The sequence below is a fragment of the Drosophila obscura genome, unplaced genomic scaffold, assembly GCF_018151105.1.
Source record: "Drosophila obscura isolate BZ-5 IFL unplaced genomic scaffold, ASM1815110v1 contig_150, whole genome shotgun sequence".
NCBI classification, from domain to species: Eukaryota; Metazoa; Arthropoda; class Insecta; order Diptera; family Drosophilidae; genus Drosophila; species Drosophila obscura.
The window spans coordinates 3,264,114-3,280,886 of NW_024542736.1; the positions used below are offsets into that span (position 1 = coordinate 3,264,114).

Consider the following 16,773-nt stretch of genomic DNA (forward strand, 5'->3'; position numbering starts at 1 on the left):
AGCTGAAAAAGCAATCGATACATCGATATATTTGCTCATTTTCGCGTTTCTTGATTGTTACACCCTAAAAATGGACAAATTCTGAAGCACCGAATTTTGGTCCCACTGGTGGGAATTATAAACACGAGAAAAACAGAAATTAAATCAGACAATCATTATATTTATGCTACCTAGGTCTCTAAAATTCTTTTTTTGGATTGGCGGTGACAAAATTTTGTAGCAGATTAGTTATTTTATGGCGAGCTTCTCTTGCCGCCGCTGGCGTCATATCATTTAGCAAAAAGTCCCAGTACGTCAATACTTCCATATTTTTAAATGGTGGCTTTGCTGGGACTTGCTTCGCATCTTTTACGAGGTCCTGCAGGATGTTTACTACAGTACTGGAATTCGAGGTGGCACATTGCAATTCCCTTTCTTTCGTCTGTTAAAAGAAAGCAGTGTTAGCATTTGATAAATCAATTATTCAAAATATACTCACCACAGAGTAGTTGCTGCCGGATATCGAACTCGCTTCCGTATCAGTCATGTTGCATTTGTCGACCATTGGGCTTGACTCCCACATCACCTCCGGTTCTATTTTTATCGTTTTTGAGTTCGTACTGGCGGAATACGAATCATCATAATCCACCATTCCATCATTCTGATCTTCCGGGCAGTCATTTAAATATAGGACTTCAGGGCTGCGCCTTTTCTTACGTGGGGATACGAATACTGCAGGTTGGTGGCCAAGAATGGCATGCATTCTCTCAAAGTGTTCCCACCTCGTTTGCCTTTTCTGTCTGGTGATCGTTTCATACGTTTTCTTCAAGTTCCTATACTTACGGTCAACCGAAACCTCCGTTTCGTGTATACCATGCTCCTTTAGCTCTAGGACAACGAACTTCCACACATCCCTTTTTTTCTTCAGCGGATCCTGAATATCTTTCTTTCTGTCCAAAAACAGTTGCAGTAGTAGCTGTGTGGTATTAGAGGTCCACCTTTTCTCGTCACCTGCAATAGGGATGGGATTAGTAAATAGCAATTGACACTTCTTTAACACAAAAATTACTTTGCTCCATTCCTTTGAAAAAACAAACACACTAATATGAAAACAAAACAATTGTCAGCTGTTATATCGAAAGCATTCCTGCGCTTGGTATTTTAATACCAACTCATCAGTTTTCTGGTTCCGATTACTTTTTCCTGTGGAACGGAACTGATTCATGTATCATGATCAGTGATCATATAATTTTTGTGATCATTGATCAGGGAGCAAGTTATAACTTCACCAGAAATGACCTATTCTCTTGTTGCCCTGCTGAATTTCCAATTTCATATTTGCGCTCACATAAAACAAGTAAATGTTCGTTGCTTCACCACAAGCAAAATAACTAGTTCAGAATGAACTGAAATACTCATCTCCATGAAATCAGTTTCGATGTTTTCTTTTATACATAAAAAATATCGGTATTTAAAATTTGAAAAATTTATTTGTTTGTTATAGATCTCAGAGACTTTATGAACTGGAGCAACCAAATAGTAGACGATGGCACGAGGAAACAATTTTATTTTGGAGACGTGCGACGTTTCACAAAGTTCAGTTGCAAAAATCAAACCAAAATATCGATGGTGAAATATCCGCCAAAAAATATACATCGATACATTTATGTACTTTAAGCTTTATTCAAAATCGGCATCGCGCTTGTGGTGGTTGTTGTGCCCGCGCGTTCTCTTATTAATTCCTTTCCCTGGAAATAAGGGTGGTCGGTATTTCAATTCGTTCCGCACGACACACGAAAAAAAGTTAACAAAAAGTATTAAAAGTGTAGCAAGTTCCTTTGAATAAGTGTCACTCCATAAAAGCAATAAATTTATCTAAAAGTTAACATCGACAAAAGCAATTCGAGGAAGCAACAATGTTTTCACGTCCAAGGTAAGTGCTTTCCAAGCCAACGGCAAAAGGGACTCGACTCCAGTTACGGTTACACGATTGGGAGGAGCTGCCAATGGGGCATTATGCAACATGGCGAGTGGCACAGTGGCACTGCCCCAGCTGTTAGCCCAGTGACCTAGTCGACGCGGGGCTGACGAGGCAGACGGATGGCCGCCAAATGACGTCTGCTCTCCTTCCTCCCGCATCATATGCCTTTGCGCAGCTTTCGTTTTTAGTCGCACACACACACACACGCATGTACTTACCAAGGGATGCCTGAGAGAGAGAGAGGGATATAAAACATATTCGCACATGGCCTGGCATTGACCCGCTTCCTCGCCCAGCTGCTGGGCGATCGGACATTCTTTGGCATCCTCCTTTTTACTTTCCTTCCTTGCATTGCATAAGATTCGATTCGACTGCACTCGACGCTGCTCTTCTCCGCACATTTGTTCGCTGCCAAAAACAGCTGAGAAAAATCAATACCATTAACCAGGCGACTCGACACCTTCACGTTCATGGACATGGACATAGACACATATGCACACGGCTTTTCTGGCTGAAACTGGCGAAAAATTCTAAAATTAGTGTGTATACCGACAGATGTGCTGGCGTTTGGCTTTTGCCTGCTCTTAATGAGGCTGTTGCTGGTGTGTTTGTGCTTTTGTAAGCACTTTTTCGTTGCCAAGTTCATCAAAAGAACACAAGAACAAAATGTTTCTCTCGCGGCGCACCTTCCTTCCCACTCACGCCCCCTAGCCCAGGTGGGCTGCTTACCATCTCTTTCTCTGGCAAACCGTTAGATGGCTGACGCATTCCAAATATCCAATAAGAGTACATTGACTTGTTCAAGTTCACACACACACACAAGAGCCTTCTGGTCAGCTGTCGCCCTCCACATACAGACAGTGGGTCTCTTATATATTCGCACACCCTGAAGAGCAAAAGCTTTTTCCCTTAAATATATTCAAATATCCATTAAAAATTGTAGTCGATGAGAGCAGAAAGCCCATACCTTTCAGAGATTCAAGGAACTAATACAAATTGGAAAGAATAGATTAAATAGAATCGATCTGTATCTTAAAAGTTTAAGGAAGAACCTAACCAATTGTTCTGCAATTGCAAACAGGTACTTATACCTTCCTTCGTGGAACATTTGTACCTGGTGATTTATGGAGAGGTTTCTAATTACCTTAATAGTAACCTTTTTATCGTGTGTCGCACAACACCTGACCCTTTAGGCGAACACATAGTTCTGGTACCCACTGTAGAGAGACACACTCACACCCTTACAGAAAAACTGGAAAACATTTAACGACACGCATTTATTCGTATTCCGTACAAATTTGGTTTGGATGGAGGCAGATATGCGAAATTGTTTAGCACTTGCTGGGCTCATGTCATGCCAGTTCTCCACTGACGGGGGAATGATAGCGTTACCTAAACACATCCGCCCCTACTTCTGGCCCCCTAGCAACTCTTTCGATAATTATCAGCCCAGAAGCTCTCTCATCGGGTTACATTACCAGTCGCGTGGATGGATGGGGGTGACGCGGCTCGCGGCGGCGTCATGCGCTTCTGATGTGCTCACGTCACTGACGGGTTTCCGCTATACCATAAAATCTCCAAAGATCTGGAGAGCATGATTTCATCAATGAACCGTTAAGAGAAGACTTAGTCACACGACTCTACATATTTTCTGCGGTTTTTTCCCCCTTCTGTATAACTCTCTGCAATTAGCGACAACTAAACAAATAATAATAATACTTGCAATACATATATGTTAAACGCCATGTTACGCCATGTTTTTTTTTTTTTCTTTTTTTTGGTGCTATCCATCCATCTATCTTTCTTATCTGTGGAGAGGAGAAGGGGTTCTTGGCAATGTGACTTATTTTTTTATACTATACCCTGCTAGAGGGTATTATGATTCGATTGAAGGTTTTTACAGCATAGCTGGAATCAGTTTCGATTCTTTAATTCTTATATATTCTTGACTATTATTATTAACAGCCGATAAAGCGTTATTATGCTTATATTTAAACTATTCCATACATTTTTTAGTTATCTATCAGTTCTTTATCTTCCCAAGGAACGCTTGTTCAGGAAACAAATAAAGCAAACAATAGAAATAATAGATATACATAGTATGTATAGGAGAGGCAATAATAATCAAAATCGGATTCCCATATCATATATTTCTCATAGAACTTACCGGTCGAATACTTATTCTAAGTGAAACTGGGAATTTTTCCAAAGCTAATCCCAACCAAAGGTTCACATTTGTGCTATGATATGGTTATAAATCACTTGTAAAGATTTCATCAAAATAGAATCCTAAACCTATTGTAGAAACCATGGCTTTGTAAGGGTATTAAAAGCTTCGGGATGCAAAGACAGCCTTTCGCTTTTTTTGTTTTGCGCTGATAAACAAAAACCAGCTGATTGCAACCTTGAAAATATACGCAAACATCTATATACTCATTTATATATATATATAAGATATATTGTATTATATTTGATATGTACGTGTACTTCTTCCAGTGACAATGTCAAGAGTGTCATCATTGTCAGTGGGGGTTTGCCCGGTGATTGCCTTTCTACAATTGACAAACTGATAAATTATATGCAATTTCCGACCTCCCCCCCCTTTTCCATTGCAGTCTGTGTGGCACTGTTGGGAAACTGTGCCGCTGCGGCACTTCCACAACTGCAGCAGGAACAACCACATCCCCGGCTGTCTCGGCTCTGGCACTGTGCGAGGCCCGTCGCTATCATGAGGTGGTGGGTGACATTATCTGCCCATCGCAGGTGCGAGGCATCGATCACATCCGTGATCCGCGTCTCAACAAGGTAAGAGATCCACTCACAGCCCCAACAGGCTCCCCACTTTGAGCAATCTCTTGCTCTTTGCAGGGTCTGGCCTTTACTTTGGAGGAGCGCCAAGTGCTGGGCATCCATGGCCTGCAGCCGGCGCGCTTCAAGACGCAGGAGGAGCAGCTGCAGCTGTGCAAAATCGCCGTTAATCGCTACACAGAGCCGCTGAACAAGTATCTGTATCTGAGCGATCTGCACGATCGCAACGAGCGGCTCTTCTTCCGCTTCCTCTCCGAGAACATTGAGGATCTCATGCCCATTGTGTATACGCCCACCGTGGGCCTGGCCTGCCAGCGCTTCGGTCTGATCTACAGGCGTCCCCACGGCCTCTTTGTCACCTACAACGATCGGGGACACATCTTCGATGTGATGAAGAACTGGCCGGAGCCAAATGTGCGGGCCATTTGCGTGACCGATGGCGAGCGCATTCTCGGCCTCGGCGATTTGGGTGCCTGCGGCATGGGCATTCCCGTGGGCAAGCTGGCCTTGTACACGGCCCTCGCCGGCATCAAGCCGCACCAGTGCCTGCCCATTGTGGTGGATGTGGGCACCAATAACATCGATCTGCTGGAGGATCCCCTGTATGTGGGTCTGCGCCAGAAGCGTGTGGTCGGCCGCGAGTACGACGACTTCATCGACGAGTTCATGGAGGCGGTGGTGAAGCGCTACGGGCAGAACACCCTCATCCAGTTCGAGGACTTTGGCAATCACAATGCATTTAGGTTCCTGGACAAATACCGCAACAACTACTGCACCTTCAACGACGACATCCAGGGCACTGCCGCCGTGGCTGTGGCCGGACTGTATGCCTCCAAGCGCATCACCGGCAAATCCTTCAAGGATTACACCTTCCTGTTCGCCGGCGCCGGTGAGGCTGCCATCGGCATTGCCGATCTGGTCGTCAAGGCCATGGTGGCCGAGGGCGTACCCATCGAAGAGGCCTACCACAAGATCTACATGGTGGACATTGACGGTCTGCTGACGACCACTCGCAAAGTGGGCAACCTGGAGGGTCACAAAGTCAACTATGCCAAGGACGTTGAACCCATGGCGGATCTCGAGCAGATTGTGACGGCCATCAAGCCCAATGTGAGTGGAAATCCGCATCGTGGCACCTCCTTTCACTGATTCGCTGACTTGCGACTGTTTTTTTTTGTTTGTTGATGTTGCAGGTGCTCATTGGTGCATCGGCCTGTGCCGGCCTGTTCACGCCCAAGATTCTCCGCACCATGGCGGACAACAACGAGAGGCCCGTGATATTTGCCCTCTCCAATCCAACCAGCAAGGCGGAATGCACAGCCGACGAGGCGTACCAGAACACGGATGTGCGTTTCACCCAGCCCAAAGGGGGGACTTGCCACTACTTATTTTATTTATATTTATATTTACTTGTAGGCTCGCGTGATCTTCTCATCGGGCTCGCCCTTCCCACCGGTCAAAGTGGGCGACAAGACGTACAATCCGGGCCAGGGCAACAACGCTTACATCTTCCCTGGCGTGGGTCTGGGCGTGATCTGCACTGGCACGCATCACATACCCGATGACATGTTCCTGATTGCCGCCCAGGAGCTGGCCAACTTTACGGAGGCGACCGACATTGAGCGCGGCTCGCTGTATCCGCCGCTGGCGAGCATCCGTGATGTGTCCATGAATATTGCCATTGGTGTGACCAAGTGTGCCTATGACAAGGGTACGGAAATTGAATCAGATCAGCCCTCTAGATGTGCCATAATATATGTATTTTATTTGTGTGTTTTTTTAGGTCTGGCATCCACCTATCCGGAGCCACAGGACAAGCGCAAGTGGCTGGAGGATCAGCTGTATAACTTCAACTATGAGTGCTCGATGCCGGTGACCTGGACCTGGCCGCGCATGCCCTACATTAAGACTCGTGAATTAGTGCCCACCAAGCTCTATGGAAAAAAAAGTGATTACTAATTTTTGTGTTTCTCTTTCATTCTGTTGCAGGCGCTGAAAGCCCGCTCATTGCCGCCATCAAATAAGCAAGCCCAAGCCAAGCCATAGCCAAGCCAAGCGTTCAAGTTCAAGCTCAAGCGTGTTGGCACCACCTACTCTCTATGTTTTTGCATCTCCTAACCCACTTCTACTACTGCTACTACTACTACTGCTCGTACTACTTCCAATGCGTTCGTTCACCATCCAGCACCAAGCCAATCAATCTACTAACCAAAGCTACCGCATCCAGACAGCACACACAAACAAAAAGAACAGATTTCAGCTGCTATGCCTACATATATATGTATATATGTTGCTGCGTTTGCGATTGATTCGTTTGCCTCCGTTTGCCCAGCCAATCAGCCAATTAGCCAACCAGCCAACGAATGGTCAACCCTGCCAAAAGGAGTGCACACTCTTTGTTAATTATATTGCACCTGCTAGAGGCTAGAGGCAAGGGGCCAGAGGCGTTTAGAGATTCAAGCGACGGGCGCAACGGAATAATCGTTACATGTACACTTTTCAATATGTTTCTTATGCATAGTATTATTATTGTCTATATATATGTATGTATTTATATGTATGTATGTTATGGATATATGTTTTTAGTTTTTGTATAAATTATAATGTTTATTGTTTTGTGATCGATAACAATGACTGTGACGTGACGATTACGTTGACGATGACTCTGAAACCTCAGTATTTCCTTGCCTATTAATTCTACTACTAAATGTATTTGCTATGTGCTATGCTTTTGATTTGCTATACCTAACCGCAATACTTTTCCTCTCTCTCTCTTGGCTTTCGCTTGCCCTCTAACGCTCTCCCCCCCTCTTTCTCTCTCTGTGTGTCTCTATCTGTTGGCTGATCTGTAACTAACTCTGAAGGCGGCATCAAGCGAGCAGCTACATCTATTATATATCTATATCAAAACCACTGCTTGCTCATAACTCATAATTAATAGCTGCGAAACTCGATAATTGTTTGATTGATATATATATATTGCTATGTTTCCCTTTCGTTGCCATACAGAACAAAACGAAGAGATTCTATAAATTAGCCAACCAACCAACCAAACAACTCCCCAAAGCAAGCAATCAACCAACCAACCCACTACCAACGACCGCCTACAACAATTGGCCAAACCCAACCGACAGCAAGCTAAGACAGCTCCGAGAACTGGTGAGAGCACAAGCCCCCAAAAGACCCCCACACCCCCACGCAAAAAGTAAAGCAACATACATAAGTTTTAGCGACTATGATTCGTATATTGGTTCAGTTGTGCCCCATGTGTATCCTGTGTGTGGATATCCGTGCGGGCATTTATTTATATATATATACCCATAGCTATAGCTATACCCATATATCGATATTGTTTGTTGTTGAGCCATGTCTGATATTTGTTAACGCAGTTAAGCAGCTTTTGTTACACATAATTTATTGTTACACAAGGTCAACCCAAATGTACTACAACTATCCATTGATATAGAGAAAACCACGCCCCCAACACCCAGCCCCCAACCACCACTATGCCCCCAATCGATCGGACCGATTCAGCCATTGTACAATTGACAAGATTTGATGATGTGCGATAAACAATAAAAATTAAACAGAAAAAACAGAAACTAACAGGAGATATTTTAATATTGAGTGAAATTAAATGCGCTTCCGTTTAGCTTTTACAGCACTGAGAGAGTGAAGCTTAAATCTGGCTTTGGATATTTGTGGATTTACTGCACTTTTCTCTTGGTTCTCTACAATGTTGAGTGAAATGGAAGATTCACGCTGTCGCAGTGGGAGCTTTGAGCGGGAAGCTTTCAGAGCGCAGAACCTAAGCTGCCGTCAAGACAAGTTTTGAGCCAAAAACTTCGAATTATTAAGTGTGCGCTTTGTTTTCGTCGTCGTGCAATGAAATGCTGGAATATATTAGCATATTCCCATATACGGGTATTGTTCTGACCATAAAGAGCGAACAAATCTCACGACAACAATGGAGATTTTGCATTGATCGGAGCGGTATCAAAGCCGCTCAATCTGGTTCTCTCTCTCTCTCTGTCGGACATATGTACAAGCTGAGCTCTGAATGGAGCTCTCTGAGACACTAAGCCTGAGCTCTCTCAGGCATAAAACTTGAGCGCTGAGATCAGCAGCTTCCAGTAGAGTTCTGAGCGTTCGATTGAGAACGCATTCCGCATCGGACAATCACAGGTTTCGTTTGGGTTTCGATCAGTTCTCAGAAATGATAAGCAGATGCTTTGTTGCTGTCTGTGGCATTGCCCTCGTGTTCGGTGTACAGGCCGCTGGAGCAGGTTAGAGCAATGAATTCTCATGCCTACAGCCTCAAGCCCATAGCTAACATTGAAATACAATCTACAGCCTATGCCGATGAGTGCACCACACCCAATGGGGAGTCGGGCCAGTGCATGCCATTCTCCTCCTGCAAGGACATTGAGCAACGACTGACGGAGAGCCAGACGGCGGGACAGAGTGTGCCAGCCGATTATGCCAGCTACTTGCAGAAGGCTTCCTGCGGCGAGATCAATGGTGTGGTAAGCATCACCATCAATCCCACAGCAATCTCAAGCTCGTCTGATTCGATTCGATTTGATTTGATTTGCTCTTCCAGCGTCACTTTTGCTGTCCTGCTGCCCAGATTCAGCACAACTCCAAGGTGATGGCTCTGTTCAAGGACGAGAGCTTCGACTGTGGCAACTTTCTGAGCCAGCGCGTGGCCAATGGCTATGAGGTGAAGCTGTCGTCCCGGCCCTGGATGGCCCTGCTGCGTTACCAACAATTTGGGGAGGCGCGTTTCCTCTGCGGCGGCGCCCTCATCTCAGAACGTAGGTCCCCCTGCTGGCCTTAGTCTTTACATGCCTCTGAAGTGCATTATTTGATACCTTTTCAGGCTACATCCTGACTGCTGCCCATTGTGTGCATGGCCTCCAGGATGACCTGTAAGACAGAAAACAAAGTTAATATCTCTGATTAGCCCCCAACTGATCTGGGCCATCTTCTCTCCTCTCTCCTCTAGGGATGCGATACGGCTGGGCGAGCATCGGATCTCAACGCAGGAGGACTGCAGGCAGCAGGGACGCAAGAAGAAGTGTGCTCCGCCCGTTGTGGATGTGGGCATTGAGAAGTACATCATCCACGAGCACTACGATGCCCGTCACATCATGCACGACATTGCCCTGCTGCGCTTAAAGGAAAGCGTTCCCGTTCAGAGTAAGTCCCCAATCGATCGCCCACCCACTCGCCCAGTCCTTGGCTTAAACCTGCCTCTCTTTCTCCTTGGCAGAGCACATCAAGCCCATCTGCCTGCCCATTACAGATGAGCTGAAGCAGCAGGCGGAGCAGATCAGCACGTACTTTGTGACCGGCTGGGGCACCACGGAGAACGGCTCCTCCTCCGACGTCCTGCTGCAGGCGAATGTGCCCCTCCAGCCACGCTCGGCCTGCTCGCAGGCCTACCGACGTCCGGTGCCCCTCACCCAGCTGTGCGTCGGCGGCGGTGATCTGCAGGATTCCTGCAAAGGTGACTCCGGCGGCCCACTGCAGGCGCCCTCCCGCTATCTGGGAGAGTTTGCACCGCGCATGGTGGAGTTTGGTATCGTCAGCCAGGGTGTCGTCTCCTGCGGCCAAGTGAGTCTGCCCGGCCTCTACACGAATGTCGGCGAGTATGTCCAATGGATAACAGACACCATGGCAAGCCACGGCCTGTAAGACAGAGCGAGAAATGATCTACATCCAATATTAGTAGGTACTTAAGTAATTAGGAAACAAAAATAAATACATTAAACGCGTATATTCATATTAGTAAACTTATTCAAAAGTTTCCACGTTGGGGGGGATGAATTGTCCAGGGGATTGTGTGGTTGGGATGTGGTTTGCAATTCCACAAGCCATCTAAATCTGTAATATTTGAGTTGCTTTATATCATACGTATGAAATAAATATGATTACAAACTGTTCAGAAATGATCAATCACCTTAAGAAATGGAAAGAAGATTGCAGCAAGCAGCAACAGATTGCTCCAGTTATTTCCAAGTATTTACTATTTACGAAGACACTTATTCTTAGAAAAGGGTGGCACTAAGCTGCGAGTACGAGTATTACTCTGTTGAAACAATCACAGCAAGTGTTTGTATCTACTTTTCATTCGTATCTTTAGTGCAAAGTTTAATACAGTTATAAGAATATATTAACGTTGCTTCTGTTCTGATGAATCATTAAAATATATATCTTATCATTATTCCATGGTTACCAGCCATGATTATTGCATATCCGGCTAATAATTTCTCCATTTCCATGAATATTAAAATATATCATTTTAAATATGCAACGAGTCGGATGAGTAATTCATCGATGGGCTTGGAGTACTTGGGTTTGTTCATTAAATTATCACAGATAATGTAATTAGTTTATCAGTTCAATTGCCATTAACTATGGGCGAGTGGTGGGAGTGTACACACAATCTGATTATGTGGCTCGTAGATTAAACATATTTATTTATGGCTAAGCATGGTGGAACCTCCCATGCCGCCTGTGTGTGTCTTGCTGACCTATCCTAATGGAGGGTGTGGGAGTGCCCAATGGAAATTGGCTGACAGCTGGCCATGTATCATAGAAGGATGGTTTTTTTTTTTTTTTAGAAAACCACAACATTTGGGGGATTTTTTTTATTAGCTTTTGTGCTCCACGCATTTGCGAATTAAGAGTTTGATATGCCATTGCACTTGGGGTTTTCAGTTCTGGAAATTCCATATTGTTGTTACACATGCGAGCATCCAAAAGAACGAGTTTTTAAGGTAGCAGAAAAATACACACACACAGACAGAGATACTACCTGTCTGTCAGTCTATTCTCCCATGGGGCGTGTGAGTGGGGAACTTGCGATAGAAATTACATTTCGAAAACGCTTTAATTAAACTTCTCGTTCTCGTACAAGGGAGGGAGGCAGTGAACAAAAAAAAAAGTACCGACTATAATGGGTGTACACCCCGACTACGGCTCTAAGTCTGGGTCTGGGTCTGTGTCTCTCTACCGACGCGTGCCAGTGAGAGATGGAGAGAACTTTCGAGAAAAGTCTCTTCCAGCGCGAGAGAGTGATCGAGGTTCGATGGGGGGTTTCCTGGAATTTAATCGCTTTTCCCACGCTGCAGGCGAGCGTTGAGCTAATCTGCGTCAACACGTGCGCGCTGGGACCGCGTAGGAGACCAGTTGGGTATTCGAACTGGGTATTGGCGCGAGTCGAGGCAATTATGCATCCCCCGGAGCGGCGCACACGATCAATCTCTGAGCGATGAGGCGTTGAGCGCTTACAAAAGCTCGGCCCACGACGATCTGCGGCTCATTCTCCGTTGATCGGCTGAGCGCGCATGTTGGACATTATTATCCACCGGCAGTCTATCCGATAAAAATTATACGACTGGTTTCGCTGGTTCCACTGAGCGGCAGCTGATAGATCGCATAGCAAATCTCACTCACAGATATCGGAGCAGGATGGCCACCACCATATTCACATACAGCAGCCTAAGCTTGAGCTTCATCTGGCTGATTGTCGTCGGGCCAGAGCTGGTTCTAACACGTAAGTGCCCCCCCCCCCCACAAGGGAGGAGGTTAGAGGTCGTCTGGAATGGGCGTTTACGGAACTTTGGTGTTTTGTTTTTTTTGTTGCTTTCAGAGAGCAGTTGTGTGACACCTGCGGGCGCCTCGGGCCTGTGTGTGCCGTCGCAGGAGTGCGGCTTTGTGAAGCAGCTGCTCAGCATTTACGGACGGAATATACCGCGACGCTTGCAGAACCAAATGCGACAGATGCAGTGCACCGGAGAGACTGATGTAAGTTCAGGAGAAAAATCGAAAAAAAATCAAAACTCCCTCTGTAACTTGTCCCTCCCCACGTGTTTGCAGGAATTCCATTTATGCTGCCCTGGCGACACTGGCACACGGCTATCACTGACCGAGCAGAGGCCCGCAGCCGCAAAGACGGCACGCGCTGCACCCCGTGACCTGAACCGCATCGATCCGCAGGGTCTTCGGCTGCTCGACTCCGTCACCCAATGCGGCAACAGGGGCAATCCCAAGGTGAGTGGCGGCCGCAACTCGAAGCCCGGTGAGTTTCCGTGGGTGGCGCTGCTCAAGTACGAGACCTCCGGCCGCCAGTTCCTGTGCGGCGGCAGCCTGATCAGCGATCGCTTCATCCTCACCGCTGCCCATTGCATTGTGCAGCAGCCGACGCTGTAAGTACAACTCGAAGCGGCAATTAAATTGAATTGAATTAACGCTGAGGGAAATTCCCAATGTTGCAGGCTTGGCGTGCGTCTGGGTGAGCACGATCTGGACAAGGAGGAGGACTGCACATATTTGGGCGGCATTCATAGGGTGTGCCAGCCGCCGCACGAGGACTTTGGGGTGGAAGATGTTCGCGTCCATCCCGGCTATGCGCACGGCTCGATCAACAATGACATTGCGCTGGTGAAGCTGGACCGAGCCGTGGTGCTGCCCAAGTCGCATATTGCACCCATTTGCCTGCCCATCGACGACAAGTCCAAGGAGCTGGCCCACGATCAGAGCTTCCTGATTGCCGGCTGGGGTCGCACGGACAAGGATGACGCTGCCTCCATACAGCAGCGAGCTCTGATCACCCGCAAGGATGTCTCCGTTTGCCGCAGCTACTACAACAATGCGCCCGTCAATGAGAATCATATCTGCGCCACCGGTTCCGGCATCGCGCACACCTGTCGCGGCGACTCCGGCGGCCCGCTGTTCTTCAAGCATCGCTTCAAGCAGAACTACCGCTTCGTGCAGTACGGCGTCATCTCGTTTGGCGGCCAGCGGTGTGGCACCAACCGGAATCAGCCCGGCGTCTTTGCCAATCTCATCGATATGCTGCCCTGGATAACGCAAAATCTATACTGACACCAGTTGAATGGCAGCTCCGATCCTAACGAATACTCCTGCAGTCCTCCACGCCTCTACTACATTCGCTTTATTTATGTCCGTAGCTTTAACAGCCCTTTGCCATAGATACTTTAAGAGTTATTTGCATAGTTTTTGTATAATAAATGTTTAAGATTTGCAGCATAAAATTGAAAGTTTGGAAGGTACTTATGATGGGTTGAGAATGGGTTTTCCTTTTTATACCCGTACTCAAAAAAGAGTTAAGGGGTATATTAGATTTGTGGTAAAAGTGGATGTGTGCAACGCAGAGAAGGAAACGTTTCCGACCCCATAAAGTATATATATTCTTGATCAGCATCAATAGCCGAGTCGATATAGCCATGTCTGTCTGTTCGTCCGTCTGTCCGTCTTGATGAGCGCCTAGATCTCAAAGACTATAAGAGCTAGAGAAACGAAATTTGGTTTCCAGACTCATGTGAGTACGGGTATAAGTAGAGTCGCGTCCCCAGAAGCGACTCGCACGTTCCTTCTCGTTTGTTTATTGGTTTATTGTGGAATCAATTGGATGCCTTATATGTGTTTCTTATATCTCAGCTGTCTGAGCTCTGACGCATGCTCAATTTAGGAGTAAATATCTCAGCATCTATGGGAATCTTCGGGCAATTAGTGTTTTCGTGAAACTACATGAATGGTTCACTTGTTAAGTTGTTTTTTTTTTTATTTTTAGGGATTAATTCATACATTTAATTGGCTTGAAATTTACCCGAACCTAGAACTGACTCATGTGGATATATGACGTCGCGAAGTTCAAGGCTTATCGCCAGATCCCAGCTGGGAATTCCTTTAATGGGTCAGCACGAAAACGAAACCGCAGTGATGAATGAAAGACTTCAGCTCCTTTGCGATTGAGGAGTTTAGTTTTGCGGTCAAGTGAATCATTCTTCACAGCATACAGCAGCAACGTGATTTCCAAGAGCCAACTAAAGATTACATGAAATCTTCCTAATATTGTGCTCTTGAGTATGGATTCTGAATCACTGAGTCACCATGTCAGAGCAAAGAGTTAAGCAAGTCGACTGGTATGCTATAATTTGCGGTTAGCAATTAATTGCATGCCTTAAACAGTTCAGAGAGTCGGCATATAGTAAATCCGAATACTAGTATAACGATTACGGCGGAACGGGTATGGGCTTTCCCCACACATATCCCACGTCTAATCTATTTAATTCTTAAAACAAACAAATGATTAATAGCCCGGCTGACCTACGAAGTTGACATGTCCACACATGATTTATACTATGTATACGCTGCATTAAAATCGAAACATTCGACCCAGCATTGAACTAAATCCACGGAAATAAACCAGGGTAGTTCGGCTGCTAATGTAGGACACGCCACGCCACGCCAAGCCACGCCGAACAAAGGATTGATGGATATCCGACACTGAAATCGCTTCCATTGTGCCACGGGGTGCAGGCCCAAAAGCTCTCTGAAAGTATTTCCTGTGGCAACAGTTTGTATTTTTCCGCCGGACGATGCACAATGAATTGGAGCCGCCTGCAGGGTTTGGCTCTGAAGGGTATACTCTATTTCGTGACCTTTTATCAGTCGTTGCCATTTTTTGGCAGCGTCTCCCTGTCACTGCTGCACAGCTACATCTCCTCATCGGTTTCCTTTAGCTTGGACACCATTTAGTAAGTGGTTTGCCGCAACAATGTCCCTGCCACTCAAAGCCCTTATTGTCTAGCCTCAATTGGAACTCGACATTTCCGGCCATAACCGTGTGCGAGATATACAACGCCGAAAAGATTTGGGAGCTGAGCGACAGCCACTTTGGCGTCGAGCACGAGATGCACATCGATGACTTCATCAGCGAGATTGTGTTCTATCGGGGCGTCTGCAGCAGCTGCGAGAACTGCGCCCAGCTGCGCTGTCCCGCCAACTATACGCTGCTCCTGGAAGTGGTATGTCGCCAGAGAGGAGTTCCAATGGCCGCCCATTCACATTTGTGGCCTTGTTTCAGTTCCGCACCAAGTGCCATCAGTTGATATTGAACTGCAGCTACCTGAACGAGCTGTTTGACTGCTGCGATGAGTTCCTGCCCGTGGCCACGGAGTACGGACTGTGCTACTCCTTCAACTCGCACCAGGCACGCAAGGTGGCCCATGTCCAGTACACGAACAGTCGCATGACGGGCCCTGGACATCTCACATTCAACGCAGCCGCCGATGTACAGATCTATGTGCATGCGCCCATCGATGTGCCCTTTCAGCTGTCCGAGGGAATGATACGCGAGACGGTGCTGCTGGGCCACTTCAAGGAGCTCATTCTGAACGTCATCGAAGTGCACAACGACGAGAGCGTTCAGGATCTGAGCCTGGAGCAGCGGCGATGTCGCTATGGCCACGAGCACGTCCCCGATCGCCAGGGCATTTACGAGTTTTACAGCTACTCCGGCTGCGTGGTGGAGTGCACTGTGCTCCTGCAGCTGCTCAACTGCAATTGCACGAATCACTTCATGGCTGTGCCCGGCCAGAATTCACTGCCCGTCTGCGACTATCGCGGCCTGATCTGCCTGACCAAAGTCCGGGAGAAGCTGATGTCGGAGCGCAAGTCCTGCGAGTGCATGAGCGCCTGCGAGGAGCCCGAGTACAATATTATCTACAACTCCGCGGACAGGTAAGTGCGCCGCGGTCTGAGTATGCCTTTCACTGATGGCAATTCCCTGTCCCTCCAGCGACGATGAGGATGCGGAGGACATCTCAAAGGTGCGTGTGGCCCTCGTGGAGCTACCCACTCAGCGGTATGTTCGCCGTGTGGCGAAAACCATTTTGGATTTCCTGAGTAAGCGCGTGCCACAGATGGACACTCCAATGAACGCTTGCTTAAATCTCTCCTTGCAGTCTCGTTGGGCGGCCTGGTGGGTCTGTTCTTCAACACCTCCGCGCTGCGCATCGTGGAGACGGTATTTCTAATCGTGCGACACAGGAAAACGATCGTTCAGTGGGTTCAACGAATTTGGTTTGGCACAATTAAGTATTTACAGATTATTATGGACCAGTCAAAATAAATCACAATAGCATTTCATTCTTTACATTCTAGTTGTCTTTCAATTGGGAGAGTATTAA

At 46.9% G+C, this 16,773-nt stretch overlaps 5 protein-coding genes across 6 annotated transcripts; 4 read left to right on the forward strand and 1 right to left on the reverse strand.

The window, feature by feature from the left end:
• Nucleotides 1-139: 139 nt before the first annotated feature.
• LOC111075995 lies at nucleotides 140-1,204 on the reverse strand. Its single transcript, XM_041591749.1, has 3 exons — nucleotides 1,148-1,204; nucleotides 479-1,060; nucleotides 140-421 (listed from the first exon to the last, which is right to left on the reverse strand). Exons 1-3 carry the CDS (start codon nucleotides 1,202-1,204, stop codon nucleotides 179-181), a joined length of 882 nt encoding a protein of 293 aa, XP_041447683.1. The 3' UTR covers nucleotides 140-178.
• A 456-nt stretch (nucleotides 1,205-1,660) lies between these two features.
• On the forward strand, nucleotides 1,661-7,818 carry LOC111075855 (NADP-dependent malic enzyme). Of its 2 annotated transcripts, none has more exons than XM_022369400.2 (7): nucleotides 1,661-1,912; nucleotides 4,576-4,765; nucleotides 4,829-5,878; nucleotides 5,962-6,114; nucleotides 6,185-6,479; nucleotides 6,552-6,716; nucleotides 7,778-7,818. In XM_022369400.2, the coding sequence occupies exons 1-7, from the start codon at nucleotides 1,896-1,898 to the stop codon at nucleotides 7,798-7,800; spliced, it is 1,893 nt and encodes a 630-aa protein (XP_022225092.1). In that variant the 5' UTR covers nucleotides 1,661-1,895; the 3' UTR covers nucleotides 7,801-7,818. The 2 variants fall into 2 exon arrangements, with proteins under 2 accessions (XP_022225092.1, XP_022225168.1); XM_022369476.2 differs by lacking the exon at nucleotides 7,778-7,818 and adding an exon at nucleotides 6,758-7,115 and having other exon boundaries at nucleotides 6,552-6,680.
• A 1,073-nt stretch (nucleotides 7,819-8,891) lies between these two features.
• LOC111073728 (serine protease grass) lies at nucleotides 8,892-10,567 on the forward strand. Its single transcript, XM_022366236.2, has 6 exons — nucleotides 8,892-9,054; nucleotides 9,122-9,294; nucleotides 9,372-9,585; nucleotides 9,651-9,699; nucleotides 9,777-9,970; nucleotides 10,044-10,567. The coding sequence occupies exons 1-6, from the start codon at nucleotides 8,985-8,987 to the stop codon at nucleotides 10,466-10,468; spliced, it is 1,125 nt and encodes a 374-aa protein (XP_022221928.1). The 5' UTR covers nucleotides 8,892-8,984; the 3' UTR covers nucleotides 10,469-10,567.
• Nucleotides 10,568-12,085: 1,518 nt separating this feature from the next.
• On the forward strand, nucleotides 12,086-13,833 carry LOC111073810 (phenoloxidase-activating factor 3). The gene is made up of 4 exons (XM_022366355.2): nucleotides 12,086-12,332; nucleotides 12,429-12,583; nucleotides 12,656-12,984; nucleotides 13,054-13,833. Exons 1-4 carry the CDS (start codon nucleotides 12,248-12,250, stop codon nucleotides 13,661-13,663), a joined length of 1,179 nt encoding a protein of 392 aa, XP_022222047.2. The 5' UTR covers nucleotides 12,086-12,247; the 3' UTR covers nucleotides 13,664-13,833.
• Nucleotides 13,834-15,051: 1,218 nt separating this feature from the next.
• LOC111074634 (degenerin del-1) lies at nucleotides 15,052-16,773 on the forward strand. The gene is made up of 5 exons (XM_022367534.2): nucleotides 15,052-15,339; nucleotides 15,393-15,609; nucleotides 15,669-16,324; nucleotides 16,383-16,489; nucleotides 16,549-16,773. Exons 1-5 carry the CDS (start codon nucleotides 15,188-15,190, stop codon nucleotides 16,713-16,715), a joined length of 1,299 nt encoding a protein of 432 aa, XP_022223226.1. The 5' UTR covers nucleotides 15,052-15,187; the 3' UTR covers nucleotides 16,716-16,773.

What these genes read in the sequence shown, in the direction of transcription:
- LOC111075995 (XM_041591749.1), bottom strand. Translation starts at nt 1,204, where the DNA reads ATGAATCAGTTCCGTTCCACAGGAAAAAGTAATCGGAACCAGAAAACT. An exon ending in ACCAGAAAACTGATGAGTTG is followed by an intron (nt 1,061 to 1,147) that starts GTATTAAAATAC and finishes GTTTTTTCAAAG; the next exon opens with GAATGGAGCAAAGTAATTTT. An exon ending in CCGGCAGCAACTACTCTGTG is followed by an intron (nt 422 to 478) that starts GTGAGTATATTT and finishes TTCTTTTAACAG; the next exon opens with ACGAAAGAAAGGGAATTGCA.
- LOC111075855 (XM_022369400.2), top strand. An exon ending in TGACGGCCATCAAGCCCAAT is followed by an intron (nt 5,879 to 5,961) that starts GTGAGTGGAAAT and finishes TTGATGTTGCAG; the next exon opens with GTGCTCATTGGTGCATCGGC. An exon ending in CAAGTGTGCCTATGACAAGG is followed by an intron (nt 6,480 to 6,551) that starts GTACGGAAATTG and finishes GTGTTTTTTTAG; the next exon opens with GTCTGGCATCCACCTATCCG.
- LOC111073728 (XM_022366236.2), top strand. Translation starts at nt 8,985, where the DNA reads ATGATAAGCAGATGCTTTGTTGCTGTCTGTGGCATTGCCCTCGTGTTC. An exon ending in TGTACAGGCCGCTGGAGCAG is followed by an intron (nt 9,055 to 9,121) that starts GTTAGAGCAATG and finishes TACAATCTACAG; the next exon opens with CCTATGCCGATGAGTGCACC. An exon ending in GGAAAGCGTTCCCGTTCAGA is followed by an intron (nt 9,971 to 10,043) that starts GTAAGTCCCCAA and finishes TCTCCTTGGCAG; the next exon opens with AGCACATCAAGCCCATCTGC.
- LOC111073810 (XM_022366355.2), top strand. Translation starts at nt 12,248, where the DNA reads ATGGCCACCACCATATTCACATACAGCAGCCTAAGCTTGAGCTTCATC. An exon ending in AGTGCACCGGAGAGACTGAT is followed by an intron (nt 12,584 to 12,655) that starts GTAAGTTCAGGA and finishes ACGTGTTTGCAG; the next exon opens with GAATTCCATTTATGCTGCCC. An exon ending in ATTGTGCAGCAGCCGACGCT is followed by an intron (nt 12,985 to 13,053) that starts GTAAGTACAACT and finishes CCAATGTTGCAG; the next exon opens with GCTTGGCGTGCGTCTGGGTG.
- LOC111074634 (XM_022367534.2), top strand. Translation starts at nt 15,188, where the DNA reads ATGAATTGGAGCCGCCTGCAGGGTTTGGCTCTGAAGGGTATACTCTAT. An exon ending in TTTAGCTTGGACACCATTTA is followed by an intron (nt 15,340 to 15,392) that starts GTAAGTGGTTTG and finishes CTTATTGTCTAG; the next exon opens with CCTCAATTGGAACTCGACAT. An exon ending in ATCTACAACTCCGCGGACAG is followed by an intron (nt 16,325 to 16,382) that starts GTAAGTGCGCCG and finishes CTGTCCCTCCAG; the next exon opens with CGACGATGAGGATGCGGAGG.